Here is a 22014-nt window from a genome sequence, read left to right on the forward strand (position 1 = left end):
CCAAAATATTTAAATTAGAAAGAGTATGTCTTCTGTGCCATTTGGGCCGAAGTGTTATTGATGTATATCAAGTATGAAAATTGTTATGTCTCACTGATTTTATATATTTGAATCAAATCATTGATTGATATGGAAAGTTTGTCACATGATTCACATATGCCTTTGTTGTTCCTTGTTCCTCTTTGCTTCTGTCATTGAATATATATATATATATATATATATATATATATATATATATATATATATATATATATATATGACATAACGTTATATTGTATTTATTGTTGAACTCACTAAGCGTCACCGTTTACCCTCTCAATGTTTAACAATTGCAGGAAATAAGCAATCAATATAGTTATATACTGATAGAAGATTTTGAATGGTTTGAAACTATTGTATTTTGTGCTCATGTATGTATAAAACTATAGTATCCTGAGTAGTTATGTAATATACAACACTTTGTAAAATATTAAACTTAGTCGGTTTGTATCCCATCTTTTGTATTAAGACAAACAATGTAAAATATAATATTTTTATGAATATGCAAGTAGCATGTTTTGGAGTAATAATGTGTTGTTAAGTATGAAAGCGAAGGTCTTTTATTATATGTGGTTACTATTTGGTGTTTATGTATATAATGTGAAGTACATATGATCTGTATAATGGGTGAGTGTTATGATTACTCACTTAGCCTTACACTTACAATTGCTACTTTATGTTTATATAATGTGAAATACATATGATCTTTTCAGGTTCTATGGGCATGAAGATGGTATGATTGATATATCTGGACATTCTCAGAGGGGCATGACATATGATTTATCAATTTTATGTTAAGCTATAGTTTTCAAAACAAGACTTAGCTTCCGTATTCTTACTATGATTATATTGATGTGACATGAAAAGATGATTTTATAATTTTCTAATGATCATGAATTATACCTTTTGATAAAACTCATACTATGATTTTCAAAATTTTATAGTTGAAATTGGGTACATTACAAGATATAATAAAAAATAATCGGTTTATGAATAGTATAATTCAAGTTTTAGAGTTTTGCCACAATACTTTCATATGTTGGCATGTTTGGTCCCTATGGAGAAAATATTACAAAATTATTTCTATAATTTACAAAAAAGATCTGTATTTTTTTTTAATTTTTTTTTATTTTTTTTAAAATTTTTTATAGGAAGTGATCCGTATGTTTAAATAGTATAATCTTTGGGTTTGAGATATTGGCCACAAGACTTTCATATGTTGATATGTTTATCCTTTTGTAGAAAATAAATTATAAAATTGTCCCTATAATTTACACAAAATGTCTATATTTAGATTTTTTTTACACTAAATGGTCCACATATTTAAAAAAAAAAGTAGAAAAATTGTTCCAATTTTTACATATTACACCCCACAAAATGAACATTGAAATTTATAAGTTTGACAAAAGACAATTAAAAATTACCTCATAAAACTAAGAGAAGAAAATTTCTAGTTTTTTTTATTTTTTTATTTTTTTATTTTTTATATTTTAAAATTTTTATTTTAGTTTTTAATTTGAGTAAATTACTGAAATCGTCCCTGTGGTTTGGTCAAAATTGCACGTTTGGTCCCTAATTCTTTTTTTTGCACTCTGATCGTCCCTGTGGTTTGATTTTGTTGCGTCTTTCGTCCCTATGGTTTGGTAAAAATTGCATGATTGGTCCCTAACTTTATGTATGTAAGGGACGAAAAATGCTACAAAATCAAACCACAGGGACGAAAAACACAACAAAATCAAACCATGAGGACTATCCAAGTGCAAAAAAAAAAATTAGGGACCAAACGTGCAATTTTAACCAAACCACATGGACGATTTCAGTAATTCACTTTTTTTAATTTTAACTGACAATTAAAAATTACCCCATAAGACAATTAAAAATTACCCCATAAAACTAGAAAATTTCTAGTTTACTCTAAAAACTACTGACTTTGTTTTTCAAAGATAGTCGAAAGACTTTAATGCCACCAGCAAAGTATTTTCAAAGAGTTAATAGTTTGTTGATATTATAACAAAACTATTTATTTTTTAGTCAATAAATGATTTTTGATTTTTGTGTTTTAAATGCATTGCTTTAAATTTTAAAGTAATAAATACATTTGTAGCACATTGAAATTCATTACTGTATTAAATATAATAACCAAAGAACTTATAGTTTAGTGGTATTGATGTTGTTTTCATTCCTTAAGGTTGAGGGTTCAATACCAGTCGTGAACATAGGTGGATTTGAGGTGTAGTTTAGAAGTATGTTAAATTTGCCGTTTTAAAAAAATAATAATAATAAATATAATAGCGTAATATGATATCAACATTTGAAAAATCGAACATTATTAAGAAAAGGTCAAAGTACTTAGAAACTATAGTATTTTGTTAATTTTACGGTTTAACAATTTATATTGTATTTTAGTATTTTTTCTCCTAAAATCATTAAATTTCGATTTTTTTTTGCACTGCAACAACCTACTGTCGATTCAACTAGAATTACCAATGATAATATATTAATTTTTTTTCTTAAGAACAGTTCATTTATTCTCACAATAACCATTTTTTTATATATAATTTGGCCTCTTTGACATATAGTATGACATTTTTCTAGAATTTAAGATAATATGTGTAATTTTAGATGATCTTACATAACATATATTTATTTTCTTCTATTATAGAATATGTTACTAAACATATACCATCATATCATTTGTTTGACTCTTCCATTTTTTCGTCCTTAATGAAAATGAATTAAATATTGAAAACTCTCAAACTTTATAGCCTCAAAAATAAAAAATTCAAACTAATAACAAGCATAATATGAGTTTATCTATAAATAAACAAATAGGTTTTAAAGCTAAGTTAACAACTTTACAAACAAATAAATATTTAGAGATTTAAATAAAAAACATCATCACGAAATTTATTTAACTCATACAAACAAATAGTTAAAATGGAATACACATTATGAATTATATATTATTATGGAAAATTTTATATAAGCAATTAAAACCTTATTATATACTTCTTATTTATTTATTACCTAATTAATTATAATTTTGAAACGAATACTAGTACATCTAATATATTAAAAAAAATCCACATCAAGGTTCACAATCATTATAAAAAACACAATTAATTATGGTATTGTTTCATACACATATCAATAGTTAACAAATAACACTTAACTAAAATAATCTAAAAGTAGATTAGATTATAATTTTAAAAAATATTAATTAATATAAAAAACACTCTTTCAAAAAAAAAAAAAAAACTCTTTAAAAAAAATAATATTTTAAATAATAAATTATTATAATGTTCACGAAACTAACTAACAATAAATATGTTTTAAATTTTACTATGATGTCAGCTGAAGTTTGTTAGTCTAGGTCAACGTTTGGTTTTAATGAGCATTTAATTAACATTTTAATAACAAAATCCAAAATTCCAAATGGTGAGATACTGTAAATCCGAAAAGTAGAGGGTGGTAAAGTGCAGTATTTCTAAAATTCAATTTCTCGCGGGTAAAATTCGCTTATGCTTGAAGCATGACGTGTCGTCATCTAAGGAAGACGTGTTTAGCTTTTAGACATCCACCGACCCGACCCGTTTATCACGACAACCATTTGGATCTTACCCTATATGTATACCCCCCTTTCTACTTCTTCATAAACCCTAGACAGGGTTAAGAAATCTGAACTCTCCTGTTTGATCATCATTTTTTCGCTCTAGGCTTTCGATCATTCGACAATTGCTGCAGCTCAGGTTGAATTTCTATTTTTTTTTTTCTTTATTTCAAGTCGAATTCGCAGTCCTCATTGTGATCAAGCATTTGATGTTCATGATTTTTTTCCAGTCTTCTAATTTCTACTTCATATTGTGATGAATTTGTTTGTTCAACTTGTGTGCTTAGGGTTTGATTGAATTTCAGCTTTTTTGCTCCGAAATGTCTCATGGTTGTAAATGTTTGATCATAAAGTTCTCATTTTTTTCGTTAGAAAGTTCACACGCTTAATATATACATTTGCTCGCTTTGGATTCTCAATTCTATGTTCTTACTTAAAGCAAGTGTTTTTTTTGGGGGTAGGGAGACGTGGAGGCATTTTGGGACTTGCAATTTTTTTTGTTGATTTAAGTGATCATCTATCTACAAGTTTGTGCTTTTTATATTTACCATTGTTCTATGAGTTACAAATGATGAATTTTGAGTAGAAAACTGCGAGGTTGTTTGCTTCTGGATGTGTTACTGCTTCCGATTTGTGATTTTTAATAGTTCAGAACCTTGGATCCTCTACGCCGATCTCATACCTAAAAATAGGGGGTTGTTTATGTGTGGGTAATTCGTTGAAGCATATTAGAAATATTATCGATTCAGAATTTTTAATGTAAACCTGAAGTTTTTAGCTGTTTCACAGTTTCTTTTCGCTTTTTTTCCCCTCAATTCTATGAATCTTAAATTAAGACAAGTATGAATAACCATGAACTATCTATGCATGGCTACAGGTTCGTTTGTCCCTCTTCTGATTATTTGCTGTTTAAATCTTATGATTCACAATTTGTAGTAGGATCAAGATCAGAAAGTTCTTTTTTTTTTTAAACCTTCTCTGTTTAGTTTTCTGGTATAGTAGGATCAAGTATAATGAAAGAGTTATTTCCTTTTTAACCTTCTTTGTTTTGTGTCTTAGATCTACATCCATTTCTCCGATTCTTGAAACGGAAGTTGTTGATTTTCCAAAACTACATGTTTATGATGCTAAAACTTTGTAAATCATTCTGAAGCTCCATTTTCTTATATTCTTATCCGTTTCAGGGGCGCGTGGGGGCTCCTGTACACCATCAGACCATGAACACACAAGCGCAGACAGTCATGTATGCCAGGGGTGGTAGGCGAAGGAAGGTACTTGATGTGGATCTCAATGACACTCCACCAAATGAAGACCATGAGCAAGTGGAAGGTCCACTTCTTTCCTTGACTCATGGTGGTCAACTACAAGCTGTTGACCATAACCATAACCATAACCATAACCAGTTGCCAGTTATTGCATTGACCCCAGGATCTTCACCACCTGTTCCAATCGATGTTGAGGAGCTTGATGATGATGTTATCATTTCATCACCAAGAGCTTTTGAACAAGTACATTCTGTGTTTAGCTTTACACTAAAAAAACATTACCTTTTTATAAAATATTCAGATTATTAATCAGCCTTCGTTTGTCTTCTTTCAGGCTAGAAACAGTTCTCGTAGAATTGCAAGAAGAACTTCGGTGATTGATGTGGAATCAGGTAAAGTTATAATCAAATTAGGGTTTTATTATAAATAAACACCAATCCATACATGGTATGTATATATATTAGTATTGTGAAAATTTTCTTATGTAATATGTAAAATGGCAGAGGAAGTTGGTAACCACCGGAACCAAAGAAGAAGAGTTGAACCCAAGCCACAAGTCCTAAGTGGTGGCCTGTATGTGATTTTGGAAGGAAGTAGCAGTTCCATGGTAATACCAATACCAATTACCAAATTACCATACTACACCTGGTGTATTTTTTGGGGAAGCAATGAAATTGGTTGTTTTTGTAAAATGGCAGGAGGAGAGAGCAGCAGCACCACCACCTGAGCCGACTTTCAACTGTCCGGTTTGCATGGGACCATTGGTTGAGGAGGTGACTACAAAATGTGGTCATATCTTCTGTAAAGGCTGCATAAAAGCTGCAATTGCTGCTCAGGCAAAATGTCCAACTTGTAGGCGCAAAGTCACCAATAGGGAACTCATCAGGATCTACCTTCCTTCCACCTCTTAAGTCTTAAACCTCAGGTGTCTATATTTTCTATACTCAATTCTTCATATTACAAGTGTATTTATGTAATTGCATAGATAGCATCTACGGTTTGTATATAAATAATGTTTGTGTTTGTGTGATGACAGGTCATCCATCGAGTGCTTTGTTGTGGGATTGAAGGTAGTGGAGTTTATGAGATCAGAATTTCAAGTAGGATTTTTATACAATTTTTTTTTTTTTTCGTCTGGAGATGGATGGGGAAGTATACTTGAAGGAGCATAGGTTTTGTTTTGCACCTTGTGGTGTTGAACATCTCTCGTTTTTGTGTTTTCCTCCTTCTGTTCTGTGCAGCTTAAGCTTATTAATTAGAGCGTTTTCTTAACAGATAAATATTAAATGTTGTATTTGGATTTTAAACTCAAATGGTTCCCCTTCATATCTAATTTTACTAGATGTGTAACAGGTTTCTGTGGCAATCTGTCCATTGCTGACAAAAAACAAACTGCTCAAAGAATCATTAAGATCATATTTAAAATTTATATTTATTTCCTTTTATTGAAATATTGAAAAATAGAGTTCATGAAATTCAGAAATTTGTGTTGTGTACATTTAATCTTAAGCATTTATAAGTACGAAGACATTCCTCATCAACGTAATCACAACTAAAAATAAAAACAAATTTTGTGTATGCTAGGAATCGTTAAGCTTAAGAAAGAGCTTATGTTCGATTTTGTAAAGTCAAAAATTTCAAATCCAAATTTTCTTTTCAACAGTTTAGATAAACAACCATTTTCATATAAATGAAGCGCCTATGGTTCTAAAATTCTAAAAACATGTCACATGAAAATTATTGTATCAACATAATAAGTACCGGAAGTCTAAGATGTTTGTTTTTTATCTATAACCTGTGCCGTGCAGACCACACACCAACATTAGACTGGCAGACACTTTTTATTTTATTTTATTTTATTTTATTTATTTATTTATTTTTTTAAGATTGCAGACCTAAAAAAGTATGTTTTTCCTTTTTTTGGTAGATACATGGACCAAAATCTTCAAATCTAACTCAAAAATACACATATATCTATGTTTTTTTTTTCTTTTGTTTTTTTAAACATAAATTTATTCGATAAAAATACTTTTTAATAAAAAAAGTTACAATACTTAAAAGAAAAAATGTTCGACAACACAATTATTTGTGATAAATTTACTTTGATTAGAAATAATTCAATTTTTTTTAACAACACGAATCTCATAAGTTGAGTTTGCGGGAAGAGAGATCTTTATATTGTATAACAATCAATGAAATTCAGAAATTTGTGTTATGTATATTTAATCTTAAGTATTTATAAAAGTATTTATAAGTACGAAGACATTCCTCACCAACTTGTTGTGTATGTTAGGAATCGTTTAGCACAAGAAAGAGCTTGTGTTCAATTTGTAACGTTCTAAATTTCAAATTCAGATTTTCTTTTCAACGGTTTAGATAAACAGCTATTTTCATAAAAATGAAGTATCTATAGTTCTAAAATTCTTAAAACATGTCACATGGAAATTATTGTATTAAAACACGAGAAATATAAGATATTAGTTTTTTTTTTCTATAGATCTTCTTGGTCTTTTCTATTTGTGCCGCTCAGACTACACGTAGTCATTAGACTTTTCAGACTGTTTGTATTTTTAAAGACTGTAGATCTAAAAATGTTTGTGTGTTCTCTTCTTAGCACAAACGTGAACCAAAGTCTTCAAACATCTTCTAACCAAGAAAAAACATATATCTTTTTTTTTGTTTTTGTTTTTTTTTAACTTAGATTTATTCCAACTTTATTTCTGATAAACAATTTTTAATTACAAAGTTACAATACTTAAAAGAAAAATATTCGACGACACAATCATTACCTTTGAAACAAATTTATAAATAAAAATTTAATTACAATAGTGGTCATTGGAGTCGTTTATATAAATATGAAAAAAATCATAATATTGTATCAAATTTGATAAAACATTATTTAATGCAATATCATTCATTTTTCGGGAAAAAATAGTTATGCCTAATTTTTAATTGATTTAATTGAAAAATTAAATTAAAACTTTGAAAATTTTCATTTAAAATCAAAGCTTATTTCAATCCATTTTATGTGTTAAATTCTTTTATCTCTAATTACAGTGTTTAGGTATAACTTTACGATCAAATTTGTTGTTTTTTATTAAATATATATCTTAATTCGTATCATTTTATTTTCACTTGTAACGTCTCAAACTCATAGAAACATTTTCATTTTTAAATAGGAAAACATTATATATATATATATATATATATATATATATATATATATATATATATATATATATATATATATATATATCATAAAAGATCATCAATGTCAAACAGTGTCTTAAAAGGAACATCATAGTATCATCAAATCTCAAGTGTAAAATCTCTAGTGGATGCGATATATATATATATATATATATATATATATATATATATATATATATATATATATATATATATATATATATATATATATATATATATATATATATATATCATAAAAGATCATCAATGTCAAACAGTGTCTTAAAAGGAACATCATAGTATCATCAAATCTCAAGTGTGAAATCTCTAGTGGATGCGATGCAATCATGTTGGCCATTCCTTTTTGAATTGGAAGTACCTGAAAATGTTAAACCACAAAATTGTAAGCACGAAACTTAGTGAGTTCTCCAAAATACCACATACCAAATAAATGGGCCCAACCCAACATATAACAAATAAGCCTAACCCAACATATAAATGGGCCCCACTCAATAATAAATTGGCCCAACCCAATATACAAATAATGGGCCCAACCCAACATACAAATTGGCCCAGCCTAGAACTATATATGCAAGAGTCACAAAGATAATTAACACAATCCAGTGGACCCACATTGATGCCTTCGACCCACGAGCATAGTAGAAGACTCACTTCAATCGATAGAAAAATAAAACTCACACTCGAGCTGCTGCTACAAAAGCTCCTCACACTAAACATATTCAAAACAACCTTAATTAGCAACTAATGTGATAATCCATAATTAAGGGTCCATTACATATTCTCTTCCTCTAGGGTAAAATACAATTTTACCCTTCCATGGCCATGATCCACTCAACTTGACCTAAAGTCCATTTTGACCAAAAGTCAACATCTGGGGGGGGGGGGGAGGGGGTGTACGCCATGCGTAACATGCTCTACGCCTAGTGTAGAGCCTTCAAATGGAAATCGGGACAAAATCAGGCTATGCCCTGCACCAACGCTATTTGCCAACTTTCTTAATAAGTCCTTAATACCTTAAGACCAAACGTCTAACTCCCAGATCTAAACCTAATGAACGTATTGAGTGATAAAGTTCCTGACTTTATGCCTTTGCATGTCTTAATGGAGCACAAGACCAAACCCTAGTTCCATATCATCCTCTAATGACCTCAAACCTTGCATGGGTGAAAGGTAGCAACCAAGATCCCATTTTTATGATATATGAACCTCATAAACAAAAATAAATGACAAACTTAAGCTCTGGAGTAGCTCTTACTCACAAGAACCAAAATCATAGGACTAGAAGCATGCAAACCAACAAGCTAACCTATATCTAATCAAAAGAATCATAAATGTGAGAACTTTATACCTTTTGAAGTTGAAACATGATATGAAAACTATGGATCTTCAAGCTTGAGCCACACCCATCCACAATGATAGACTTCTCCATCTTTAAAATGCCCAAAAAACACTCAAAAGGCTCAAAAGGGATTAAGGTTTCGACATCATTGTTCGGGAGAGCAGAGGCTGAGGTTAGAGAGGCTTCAAGGGAGTTAAGGTCCTTAAATAGGGACACAACCATAAAAATTTAGGGTTTAAATACTGTGCACTTACGCCCTATGTAGGGATCGGTATGCCCTGCGTAGGGCTTTAAGCCCCTGCTTCCTTAAACCATCCTACACCCTGCGTAGGAAGCAATCCTACGCCCTGTGTAGGACCATTTTGCAAAGGAAATTATTACTTAATGTAAAAAGGGGATACCTGGGAATATGATGTTACATCACTTTTTATACAATAATACATAAAAGTTGATTTACATTTTTAATTATCTATAATAAAGTCATAAAATTATTGAAAAACTCTTTTAAGCTCTTTTTTTTTTTAAAAAAAAAGTTCAATTAGATTTTAGTTTATTCGAGCAACCTGCCGATTTAAAAAACAAACAATCTTCTTCTTTTAGACTGCAAATGTTTGGTCCACCTCTTTTACTATAGAGGTCAGCAGATATGGTCTATAGATTGCAGACATTTTGCCACAAAAAAAGCAAACAACTCCTAAAACTTAAACATAGGAGATGTGCATGTGTTACGGTTCAGTTGGAGCCTTTGTACTGCTAAATGAACTATCTGAAAAACATCAAACCACAACTGTAAGCACAAAGCTTAGTGAGCTCCTCAAAATATCACACACATCATAGTAATAGTTGTATGTAACCATATTAGGCTTGTTTAACTCACGAACTACTCCAGTCTTGCTATATTCCCAACTGGGTTTGTTTGACTTACAATTTGTTCTAGTCTCGTCATCATCCCAATCAAGCCTATTTGAATCACTACTTGCTCCCATCCAGTCATCATCTCAACAAAGCATCAACACATACAAGCAAACAAGCAAGACCCTACAAGTCTAGCTAAACATACATTCGTATCATAGTATTGCATATGTATCCAAAATACAGATGAACTAATCACGACATAAGTAACTTAGCGAGAAGACTCACTTCACAGGAAATCTGGAAAAATCACAACCTCACGCAAACACACGTAAAGGTTTGAAACACATGTTCCAGGTAAATAGTTCATTAATGTTAATGGAAAATTAAAGAATTAATGTGGGTTTTTGTAGTGGCCACGGTATGGTGAATGATGCACCACGACGTGGCCATGGCTAAAGGAAACGTGTAGCATCTGTGCACACCACAATGTGGTAGGATATTTTCCACGACATGGCGGCCGCTTGTATGTAAAACCTTAATTTTTTGGGTTTTGTGCCTTATTTAAGGGATATGATGGCTAGGACACACTATGAACCTCCATTACCCCCTTTTCAACCTAGAAAAAACCCTAGCCTATGTTTTGATATTGTGAGCTTTTGTGGTAGTTTTTGGTCCTTTGAAGAAGAAGAAAGTGTCTGTAACATCCGAAACCCTAAGGTACTAAATTCATTCATTCTTGCATTTTGAGGGTCCTCACTACGTGAGATCTTGGGGCTCACGTCGTGAGTGAACATTGGCCCGTTGACCCTCAATTTTTGTCTCACCCCCAAAACAGAGCAGCGGAAACGTCCGGGGGTGGATGACTTGTTGTTAAGTATCACAACACATGCATTATAGTAATCAAAGTACAACAATCATTGTATTATAAAGTAAAATTTTACATGTGTGTTTAATCATTGTATATTGACACCAAAAGAGATATTTACAAAAGATAGAAAAACATGACTCATCAGAGCTCCTGTCTTCTAAAAAATCCTGGGAAAGTTCCTGTCTACCGGTTCCCAGAGAATACAAGTGTAACGCCCGTAGATCCGAGCTAGTCAATTTAAAGATAATAGGGGTCGGAAACGAATTTTTGACAAAAGATTATTTAGAATACATAATATAAACCAAGTTGTAGAATACGTCTCAAGGGTTCCGTACATATAAAGAACGTTGAAATCCGAGTTATAACAAAGAAGTTATGGTCCGTGGAAGTTTTACAGCAAAACCGGCACGACACCGGGAGACGTAAATAGTGAATTTACGATAGAGGGATTTTTAGCCTTATAAATCTAAACAAAAGTTTTAGTATACGTTAAACTGATAACATACAAAAAAAGAACGACCAAATCTGACTTCGTATGAGGAAGTTATGAATTTTTTAAGATTTGGCTTAATAGTGCACAACCCGAAACTCGAGTTTTAGATCGAGCGATTTTTGGCCTATGCGACCTAACTGAGAATTGAAGATCTCATTAATAGGAACTCAACGGTAAAAAAACAGACGAAAATAGAGTTCGTATGTAGAAGTTATGAATTTTACGCAGACATTTAACATTATAATCTCCTCGTACTGTTAAATTTAAGATCGGTCGAGAGTTAGCCGAAGGAGTCAAAATGAAAGTTGTAAATATTATTTTTACCTACGCGTGGATATAAAGAACGTCACAAACGGAGGTCTTATGTGAAGGTTACGGATTTTAGAAGTCAGAAGTGTGCTGTGCAAAAATAAATGACGTGACACAATCTTGGCCATTGCTTTCTCCCCAAGTCTAGCCACTAGATGGTAACATGTGGCACCAAGTTCAGCCATTTTTCACCCTATAAATAGAACCTCTATCACCCTCATTTTCTTCACACCTTTCCTATTCTTTCTTCTCTTTACTCTCTCTCTAGCCCCGAAATCCCCCGAAAAGCCTAGGGAACCTCCCTAGCACGAGGCGAAAGCCACAGAGTGCTCGACGGCTCCGAGAAGAAGAGCTTTTCGGCTCGCGAACGCTGCTCCAAGCAAAGCCCAGTTTTCTATAAAACCCGTTGTAAGTGAGCTACGCCTACGCTATTTTTAATATATCGTTTATTTAATTATAGTAACGTTATTAGGAACTTATAATAAGTACTTGGGCTATTATTATGGGTTATATAGGTATTGTTTAACGCTTATATAATAGTAATAATAGCTAGACCATTAATTAGTCTCGGCGAATAATATACTAAACTCTAGTGGTAATAATACTAGGTTTCATCGAAGAAAATTATTTTTAAGAAGTGAAGCGCTGTCTGAGTTTGGAATCACCACCTTTTCAAGTGAGTGCATAGTTACTTTCATCTTACACATAGATATAAAGTATTTTATATAAGTTACGTGTTGTGTGTGCATATTATCTGTATATTTGTTATCTATGCTGGATGAACGATTTTATACATATTTTAAATGATTTAAACTGTGTATGTAATTTATATCTACAAAATGTGTTGGGTAAAACATGGATAGATGTAATAGTTGCTGTGTGACCAAATAAAATAATGAGAGGCCTCGATATAGATTTTATTGATGATCCAGTCATCTAGCGGAGTATAGATGACGACCACAGACTATTCTAGACAGTCCAGTGGAACGCTAGCAGGCTCGCAACCTGTAGGTGTTTATTTGAACTGTGTGCTCGCTAGCAGTACTCCACCCCCACATGGTTGCCTTATTTGACATGAATTTTTGAGGAACCCCCGAACCATGTGTTGTCACCCCGAAGCATGTGTTGTCACCTACAAGTACCTTTTGTTAGATGTTTTAGGGACGTAAAGTGAGGATAACAGGAACATGTAAACGGGTTTGTTTGGTTTGATAAAGTTAATAAACTTATTTATTGTGGGTTGAAAACCCTATGTACTCACCAGGTTTCCCAACCTGACCCACTCAATTTATTTATATCACATGCGTTGATATGAAGTCACATTAGACTGAGAGATTAAGGAGATATAAATCACTAATGATAATGAAAGTAAGTTCTGTTTATGCTTATGTTTATGTATTGACGATGACATCTGTCACACCCCAAAACCAAGAACGGCGGAAACGTTCTGGGGCGGAGGACGTCATGTAAAGTATCACAACACAGTAAATGTAAATAAGCAAACAACATCATCCATTGCATTAAATATATAATTTTAATACAAGCGTGTTCTGTATAGTATAGACACCAAAAATAATGTATATCAAAATAATAAGATGAGTCTTGGATGCGCTCCATCTTCTCAAAAGCTGGCCTCGGTACCTGTCTACTGATGACCTGAGAATACAAGTTATTTTGAAAGAGTTTATCAACATTAAGCTGGTGAGTTCATAAGTATTTTAGTGTCGGTATTTTTCATCCAAAAATGTTTGAACATGTATCAAGTATAAGTTTGTAAAATGTATGTAAAGATTTGTAAGTGTTTGTAAAAGTTTGAATCTCTTAGAAAAACCTATATTTTCTATAAAAGTAGCCTTCTACCAAGGCTTAACTGTTTTGTATGCTCGTTTGTTGTAAAAGTGTGTGATTTACCAAGTGTAACTATCATTTAACAAAATATAGTTTGTACATTAATGTTTAAGTGAGGTTATCACTAAAATATGTAATGGGTAAATCATTGTAGTACTGTAGTTTTGTATTATAAGAACTACTGCTGTACTAACTACCTTAAACCGGATTTATATTAAGGTATCATGTGATAAATTTCACCATGCTATCGATTGGTAACAACGACATAATGAATGGTCGTAATAACAGAATCACGTTTGGCACCCGCAGACCTGCAGGTCCGGCTGTAGCTAGCAACAAGGTGTAGGATAGTCAATCCAGTATAGATCTATACGCAAACTCACGCTCTCCCTCCAAGAGAATTCTGGCTACAACTCGGGCCATGACATTTAAGGCATGCTCCGACACAGTGAATCACAATTGTTAACGTGTTCATGTATATGTAATGTTTCTCGTTCTAGTATAGTTGTATATGTTCTGTTTCTAGTATAGTTGTATATGTTCTCTTTCTAGTATAGTTGTATATGTTCTCTTTCTAGTATAGTCGTATATGTTCTCTTTCTAGTATAGTTGTATAAGTTCTCTTTCTAGTATAGTTGTATTTGTTCTAATTCTAGTATAGTTGTATATGTTCTGTTTCTAGTATAGTTGTATATGTTTTGTGTTACCCCGATGGTAACTAGCTATTGATGTACTGATAAGTATGAATATGGAAGTACTTTTATGTCTATACATGTATATATGATATATAACTAATATTGAAATGACCCTCGGATGGTCACCCGAAATCCCACCAGACCACATCCAAATCGAGGAAAAGGAAATAGGGCGGATGGCCTTCCTAAGCCCTTTAAACATTACTTATATATCTATACATTTATGGGCATGAAATTTATAAGAAGTAAAACAAAGTTTAATAAGAGCATTTGATAAGTAAAAGAGTTTGTAAAACATTTTGAAGTGAAGCAGTTTGATAAACAGTTTGAACAGTGATAAAATCATTGGTTTTCTAGTTATTAATCACATGTGATTAATGCAATCACATGTGATTGATGCAATAACTATAAGTATTTAACTTGTATCCCCCCATAAAGTATTTAAAACATTTAAAAGCATTTCAAAGGTTGATTAAAGGGGTATGAACTCACTTGTGGTGAGTAGATTGGATTGATGTATCAGGTACCGTGCTAGGTGGCAAACGGAGACTTGTTCACACGCACGAGCCTAATTATCATATAATGAGCATATATATATATATATATAACTAATTAGTCAATTAATAACTTAATGAAATAAGTTGAGACACTTAGGAACATGTAAACACTTTGTATAAGTGTTATAGGTCCTAATGGTTGCATCTAAGTCGATACGGGACAAGGCAAAAGGGGTTTAATGCACCAATGACCTTGTATATGAGCTTACCACCCAACAAACCCCACCTTTGGAGTTTAAGGTCATAAAATCTTTGAGTTTACGGCCGTGAACTCCACACTTGGTGGTTTTGGGTGTTTTGAAGTGCTATATTGATCCTAGAATAAGCCTAGCCTTGTTGGAATAATCCTTGAAGTAGTTTAAGGCCTTAGAATGCTCCTTTAGGGAGTTTACGGCCAAAGGACCATATCCCCTAGAGTTTACGGCCGTAAACTCCTATGGGGTGTTGGTTTTAATTCTTTTAAGTCACTTGCACATGTAGGATAGCTTCTATGTTTTTAATTTAGGCTAAAGGGGACATTAGGCACATATTTAGGCCTTTTCTTGGAGTTTACGGCCCAAGAGATGTTCCTTGGTCGTAAACTCCCTTTTAGGGATGATTTTGATGTATTTTACTCCCCATTCAAGTCCTAAGTATTAAAGGGTAATTGTCTTAAAGCCTTAAGGGTGTTTAGGGAACTTTTAACCCTTGAAAAAGGGGTTTACGGCCCAAGGGATATCCTTGGCTGTAAACTCCTAAAACTTTATGATTTTGAAGTGTTTTGGTGTCCAAATTAGCTACAAGTATTAGAGGGTAAATTCCTTAAGCCTTAGGGGTGATTTAGGGCTCACTTTGGCCCTTGGAAATGGTGTTTACGGTCGAAGAACTCTTGGGCCGTAAACTCCAAAATCCTTATGATCTTGGATGATTTCTAGCCTCAAAAGATCATACAATAAGTCCTAAACTAGTTGTCTAACAAGGAATCAGGACTAGATAGCCTTTAGGCTTCGTTTTGGAGTTTACACCCCAAGAACGTTCTTGGGCCATAAGCTCCCGGATCTTGTATTTTTGACATGTAAACAATGTTATAAAGCATATAACAAGAATTAATACACATTTAGGAAAGTAGACTCACAATCCGGGATGAAAACCCGAAGATCCGTCAGAGAGAAAATGGCTTTTCTCTAGTTGGAATTGTGAATAATGAATTAATTAAATTCAGAAATCTATTTATAGTCCTGAAATATTTTGACAGAAAATATTTTTATTCCGGAAGTTGGACTATAACATTATGAAACTTGGAATGTTCAAGTTTCACAAATCCAGGAGCATCCACTCTCCTGACATCTCCTGAAACGTAAACCCTAATGTACACAAACAAGTTCGGAAAAGTCTGAAAATCATTGAAACTGGACTGGCTTCTATTGAATAGATATTGTTCGTACAAATGGAAATTTTGGGTTGTCACATCATCCCCCCGTTAGAAGGAATTTCATCCCGAAATTAGAATTTAAGCAAATAAAAAGTTACAAATAACTAAGCGAAAAGATGAGGGTATTTCAGTTTCATCTGATCTTCGCGTTCCCAAGTGAATTCCGGTCCTCGCTTGGCGTTCCAGCGAACCTTCACGATAGGGATACGACTTTGTTTCGTCTGCTTGACCTCACGGTCCATGATCTCTACAGGTTCTTCCATGAAGTTGAGGCTCTCGTTGATCTCGATCTCGTCGAGTGGGATTACGAGAGTCTCGTCGGACAGACACTTTTTCAATTTAGATACGTGGAATGTAGAATGTACGTTACGAAGTGTGTCAGGCAGATCGAGTTTGTAAGCTACGGGGCCGACTCTTGCGAGAATCTAGAAAGGCCCTATGTACCTAGGATTAAGCTTCCCACGCTTACCGAAGCGTATCAAGCCCTTCCAGGGTGGGACTTTGAGAAGGACTCGGTCTCCCACCTGAAATTCCAAAGGTTTTCTTCGTTTATCCGCGTAGCTCTTCTGTCGGTCTCTAGAGGCTTTCAATCGTTCACGGATCTGAACGATCTTCTCTGTCGTTTCCCGAATGATTTCAGGACCGGTGAGAGTACTGTCGGAAGTTTGCCCCCTAGCTAATTGGGTATCACCCACCTCAGCCCAGCACAGAGGGGATCTGCACTTTCGGCCGTAGAGAGCTTCAAATGGAGTAGCCTTGATGCTCGTGTGATAACTGTTATTATAGGAAAAATCGACAAGGGGTAAATGAGTATCCCATGCTTTCCTGAAATCAATCACACAGGCTTGCAACATATCTTCCAGTGTTTGGATTGTCCTCTCACTCTATCCATCGGTCTGTGGATGGTAGGCTGTGCTCATGTCTAGTCTTGTTCCCATGGAATGTTGTAGTGATTTCCAGAATCTTGAGGTGAACCTACTATCTCTATCGGAGATAATGGATATAGGTACACCATGTAGCCGTACGATTTCCCTAATGTATGTTCTCGTAAGTTTCTCCATCTTGTCAGTTTCTTTGATAGGCAGGAAGTGTGCAGACTTGGTCAATCTATCGACGATGACCCATATGGTATCAAGTCCACCCGTTTTCTTGGGCAACTTAGTTATGAAATCCATAGTGATCCGCTCCCACTTCCATTCTGGAATCTTTGGTTGTTGCAGTAAACCGGAGGGCTTCTGGTACTCGACCTTAACCTTTGTGCAAGTAAGGCATTTACTTACGAAGGTAGCAATCTCTGCTTTCATATTAGGCCACCAGTATAGCTTTTTAAGATCCAGATACATCTTATCTGAACTTGTATGGACGGAATACCGAGTGTTGTGCGCCTCGGTCATGACCATGTCTCGGAAACCACCGTGTTTCGGTGTCCAGATCCGGTCCATGAAATATAAGGCTCCGTCACCCTTGGCTTCTAAATTCTTGTCCATTCCTCTGAGGGATTCACTCGTCACATTTTCATGTTTCTTGGCTTCAAGTTGGGCCGTCTGAATTTGTTTAGACAAGTGTGAATGGATGGTTATTGACAATGACTTGACCCTACGAACAGAATATTCCTTCCGACTTAGGGCGTCTGCTACTACGTTGGCTTTACCCGGATGATAACGAATATCACATTCGTAATCACCGAGTAGCTCGACCCACCGTCGTTGTCTCATGTTGAGCTCCTTCTGATCGAATATGTGTTGTAAACTCTTGTGGTCGGTAAAGATAGTGCTTTTCGTTCCATACAAGTAATGTCTCCAGATCTTCAGAGCAAACACCACTGCTCCCAGTTCAAGATCGTGGGTCGTGTAGTTAACTTTGTGTGTCTTCAACTGTCTGGAGGCGTAGGCGATGACCTTACCTCGCTGCATCAGAACACACCCGAGCCCTTGGTTCGATGCATCGCAATAGACTACGAAGTCTTCTATCCCTTCGGGGAGAGATAGTATTGGCGCGGTGCACAAGGCTCGCTTGAGCGTTTGGAATGCTCTCTCTTGTTTCTTTTCCCAGTCAAAGGCCATGCCTTTCTGGGTCAGGGTTGTAAGAGGTTTCGCTATTCGGGAGAAGTTCTGAATGAATCTGCGGTAGTAGCCAGCGAGACCTAGAAATTGACGAATTTCTATCGGTGTCTTGGGTGCTGACCAGTTCTCAATGGCTTTAATTTTGGATGGGTCCACGTGGATTCCCTCTTCGCTTACCACGTGTCCTAAGAATTCGACTCTTCGGATCCAAAATTCACATTTCGAGAACTTCGCATAGAGTTTCTCCATTCGTAAAGTTCCTAAAACTTGTCGCAGGTGATCGCCATGCTCTTCCTTACTTCGGGAGTAGATCAGGATGTCGTCAATGAAAACGATGACGAACTGATCTAAGTAAGGTCGACATACTCTGTTAATCAGGTCCATGAAAACTGCGGGCACATTGGTCAATTTGAATGGCATCACCACGAACTCGTAGTGTCCGTAACGAGTTCGGAAGGCTGTCTTTGGAACATCCTACTTTAGTACCCGTAACTGGTGATATCCGGATCTCAGATCAATTTTGGAAAAATAATTCGCCCCTTGCAGTTGGTCAAATAGATCGTCTATGCGAGGCAGAGGGTAACGATTTTTGACCGTCAGTTTGTTGAGTTCTCTGTAGTCGATACACATACGGAATGATCCGTCCTTCTTCTTAACGAACAAGACTGGTGCTCCCCAAGGTGAGAAGCTTGGTCTTATGAAGCCCTTGCTGAGAAGTTCGTTAAGTTGACCAGATAATTCCTGCATCTCTGATGGTGCTAAGCGGTAGGGCGACTTGGCTACTGGGGTAGCTCCAGGGACTAAATCGATTCTGAAGTCGACCTGTCGTTGCGGAGGTAATCCAGGTAGTTCTTCTGGTAAAATGTCGGGGAAGTCGCTCACTATTGGAATGTTCTTTAGTTCTTTCGTTCGAGGCTCGTGTCGACGACGTGAGCAAGGAATGCGTGGTATTCTTTGCGTAGATATTTCTGTGCTTGAATACTTGATATAATGCGAAGACTCACACCAGGTTTGTCGTCGTTGACTATAAGAGTTTCGTTAGACGGGAGGTTTAAACGGACTGCTTTCTCGAAGCACATGATGTCGGCGCGATGAAGACTCAACCAATCCATGCTGATGATAACATCGAAGCTTTTTATTGAGACCGATATGAGGTCGATTGGAAATGAATGGTTATCTAGAGTTAGGGTACATGCTAAGTATATGCTACTGGTGTTTTCTGTTTTTCCATTAGACATTTTTACTGTGAATTGTTCTTTAAGTGCGTGTGGTTGTTGTTTAAGCATGCGAGCAAATTTATGGTTCACGAAGCTTCGCTCCGCTCCACTATCGAACAGAATGCATGCATAGGAGTTATCGAGGAGGAACGTACCAGTCACCACTGTCGGGTCAGCAACTGCTTCCCCGTGGCCTATAGCTAGTACCCTCCTTGCTCCTCCAGCATTTCTCGCTTTGGGGCAGTCCCTCTTATAGTGGCCTGTTTTGCCACATCCATAGCAAGTTGGGCTCGCACCGGAGCCAGGATCGGTTGTGCCGGGAACTTACAGAAACGGATGGTGTGTCCTTTCCTGTTGCAGTTAGAGCACTGCATTTCACGGCAGGGGCCGTTGTGGTGGAAGTTGCATTTGTTGCACTTTGGAAAACTTCCAGCATACTGCTTCATCGGAGCAGTAGCAGTAGCAGGGGTTATCGCGACATGCACTGCCACAATTTGCTGCTTTTTGGCAGCTCGCTGCTTCTTCTTGTCATCCCAGAACTTCCGCTTGGTGTCAGCGGGTTTGGAGGGTTCCGAGATGGCTAGGGTTGTTGTGGTTGCAGGGGTTTTGACACCATGGTCAATGAGTCGCTGTGCCAGTCGCTTGGCACTGTCGAAGGTAGCGGGGTTTGATGATAGGACATTCCCCTGATATGGAGGCACTAGCCCCCATATGTACCTTTCGATATTTTTCCCTTAAGTGGGATCCATATTAGGGCAGAGGGCCACCAGTTCGCTGAATCTGGCGGTATAAGCAACAATGTTGGTGCCCTTCATGGTCAGGCTCCAAAGCTCTTGCTCTAGTTTCTGGATCTCGCCCCTCGGGCAGTATTCCTCAACCATGAGGTCTTTCATCGTTTCCCAGCCTATGTCGTTGGCCACGACGAGAGTTAGAGCTTTAACGTGGCCGTTCCACCACGTCAGTGCCTTTCCTTCAAAGGTGCATGCGGCATATTTGACTTTGCTCGCAGCAGGGCATGAACAAATTTCGAAGATTGATTCAGTCTTCTCGAACCATTGCGAGAGGGCAATGACTCCGCCGTTCCCATGAAAGGACTTCGATTTGCAGTTGGTGAAATCCTTGTAAGAGCACTCTCTCAAGCGCACAGGAGTTTCAACCGGAATGGAGTTAACCGGGGTTCCACCTCTGCTGGCATCAGTAGAGTGATACTGTGCCATGGCAGTTGCCACTGCTGCAGCTACGGCAGCATTTAGGGCTGCTGTATCAATGACCGGAGGTGGAGGAGGCGGTGTAGGTGTAGGGTTATTCCGGGGAGATTTGCGAGGAGGAATCTTTCAGCTATAAGTTTATAAAGATGAGAAAAGTGGTAAGAATCAATTTGTAAGTAAGGTGAGAATGACACATGGACTAACTAACCATAGCCCAACAATTGAATGAGTGTTTAAGATCATAACAAGAAAGATGTGTAGGAAAACCCAAGTGTAAGGATTCTTCCCACATAGTAGGTAGTTGTCAATAATACTGGTATTACTGATGTAACGAGTTCAATGAAAATTGACCTAACAGTAGGTCTTACATCATACCATACGGAAAGTTTGACAGTTCTTAGATTCCTAATTAGAGTACTGAAAGTTAGGAATATTTTACAGATAAGTGCTACTTATAGCACAGATGTTAAAGGCTAATCCTTAACCCAAAAGATAATGATGTACTAGACATCATCTAACGGCGATGAGTATTCCTCGGGAGAACCCTGAGGTCTCATTTGACGTACCACCTCTTGAAGGTGTCGTTCATGAGCCCTTTGACGAGCTCGAAGTTCCATGACTTCTGCTTGAGAGGCAACCAGATGTTGCTGTAGGTTTTCATTGGTTCTCCGGGTCCGTTCCATGTCTTCTTCGAGATGGCGAATGCGGACTGTGTTGACACCAGAGTTGGCATCAATCTCCACGACCCGGTCGATGGCTGCTCGACCTTGCTCGACATTACGAGCTATTCTGCGGATAATGACAGGTAGAGCTCGATCAGCAGAGCCACCATCGCTGACGTTGTAAAAGGTTCGGTCCCTAAAGTATGGTAAGGGTTGACCCTATTCGTCACTCCAGCGATTCAAGTTATCTACCCACAAGGGAGTGGGACCTGGAAAAGCTGGTCGAGGGTTGTTGTTTGCGGCTTGACCTACTGGAGGTAGGTTGTTGACTTCGGGCTCAGAGTTTGATCCTTCCGAGAAGCCTT

At 36.0% G+C, this 22014-nt stretch overlaps 1 protein-coding gene across 1 annotated transcript; it reads left to right on the forward strand.

The window, feature by feature from the left end:
* Positions 1-3662: 3662 nt before the first annotated feature.
* Positions 3663-6247, forward strand: LOC145013347 (uncharacterized). Its single transcript, XM_078972142.1, has 6 exons — positions 3663-3788; positions 4834-5157; positions 5249-5306; positions 5418-5521; positions 5613-5839; positions 5951-6247. Exons 2-5 carry the CDS (start codon positions 4867-4869, stop codon positions 5823-5825), a joined length of 666 nt encoding a protein of 221 aa, XP_078828268.1. The 5' UTR covers positions 3663-3788; positions 4834-4866; the 3' UTR covers positions 5826-5839; positions 5951-6247.
* Positions 6248-22014: the final 15767 nt, after the last annotated feature.

The sequence above is a fragment of the Lactuca saligna genome, chromosome 8 (genome assembly GCF_052625555.1).
Source record: "Lactuca saligna cultivar CGN05327 chromosome 8, ASM5262555v1, whole genome shotgun sequence".
Taxonomy (NCBI): Eukaryota; Viridiplantae; Streptophyta; class Magnoliopsida; order Asterales; family Asteraceae; genus Lactuca; species Lactuca saligna.

Excerpts from the sequence above, each read along its gene's own strand:
- LOC145013347 (XM_078972142.1), top strand. The coding sequence starts at position 4,867 with ATGAACACACAAGCGCAGACAGTCATGTATGCCAGGGGTGGTAGGCGA. Across the intron at positions 5,158-5,248 it reads CACCAAGAGCTTTTGAACAA|GCTAGAAACAGTTCTCGTAG; the intron begins GTACATTCTGTG and ends GTCTTCTTTCAG. Across the intron at positions 5,522-5,612 it reads AAGGAAGTAGCAGTTCCATG|GAGGAGAGAGCAGCAGCACC; the intron begins GTAATACCAATA and ends GTAAAATGGCAG.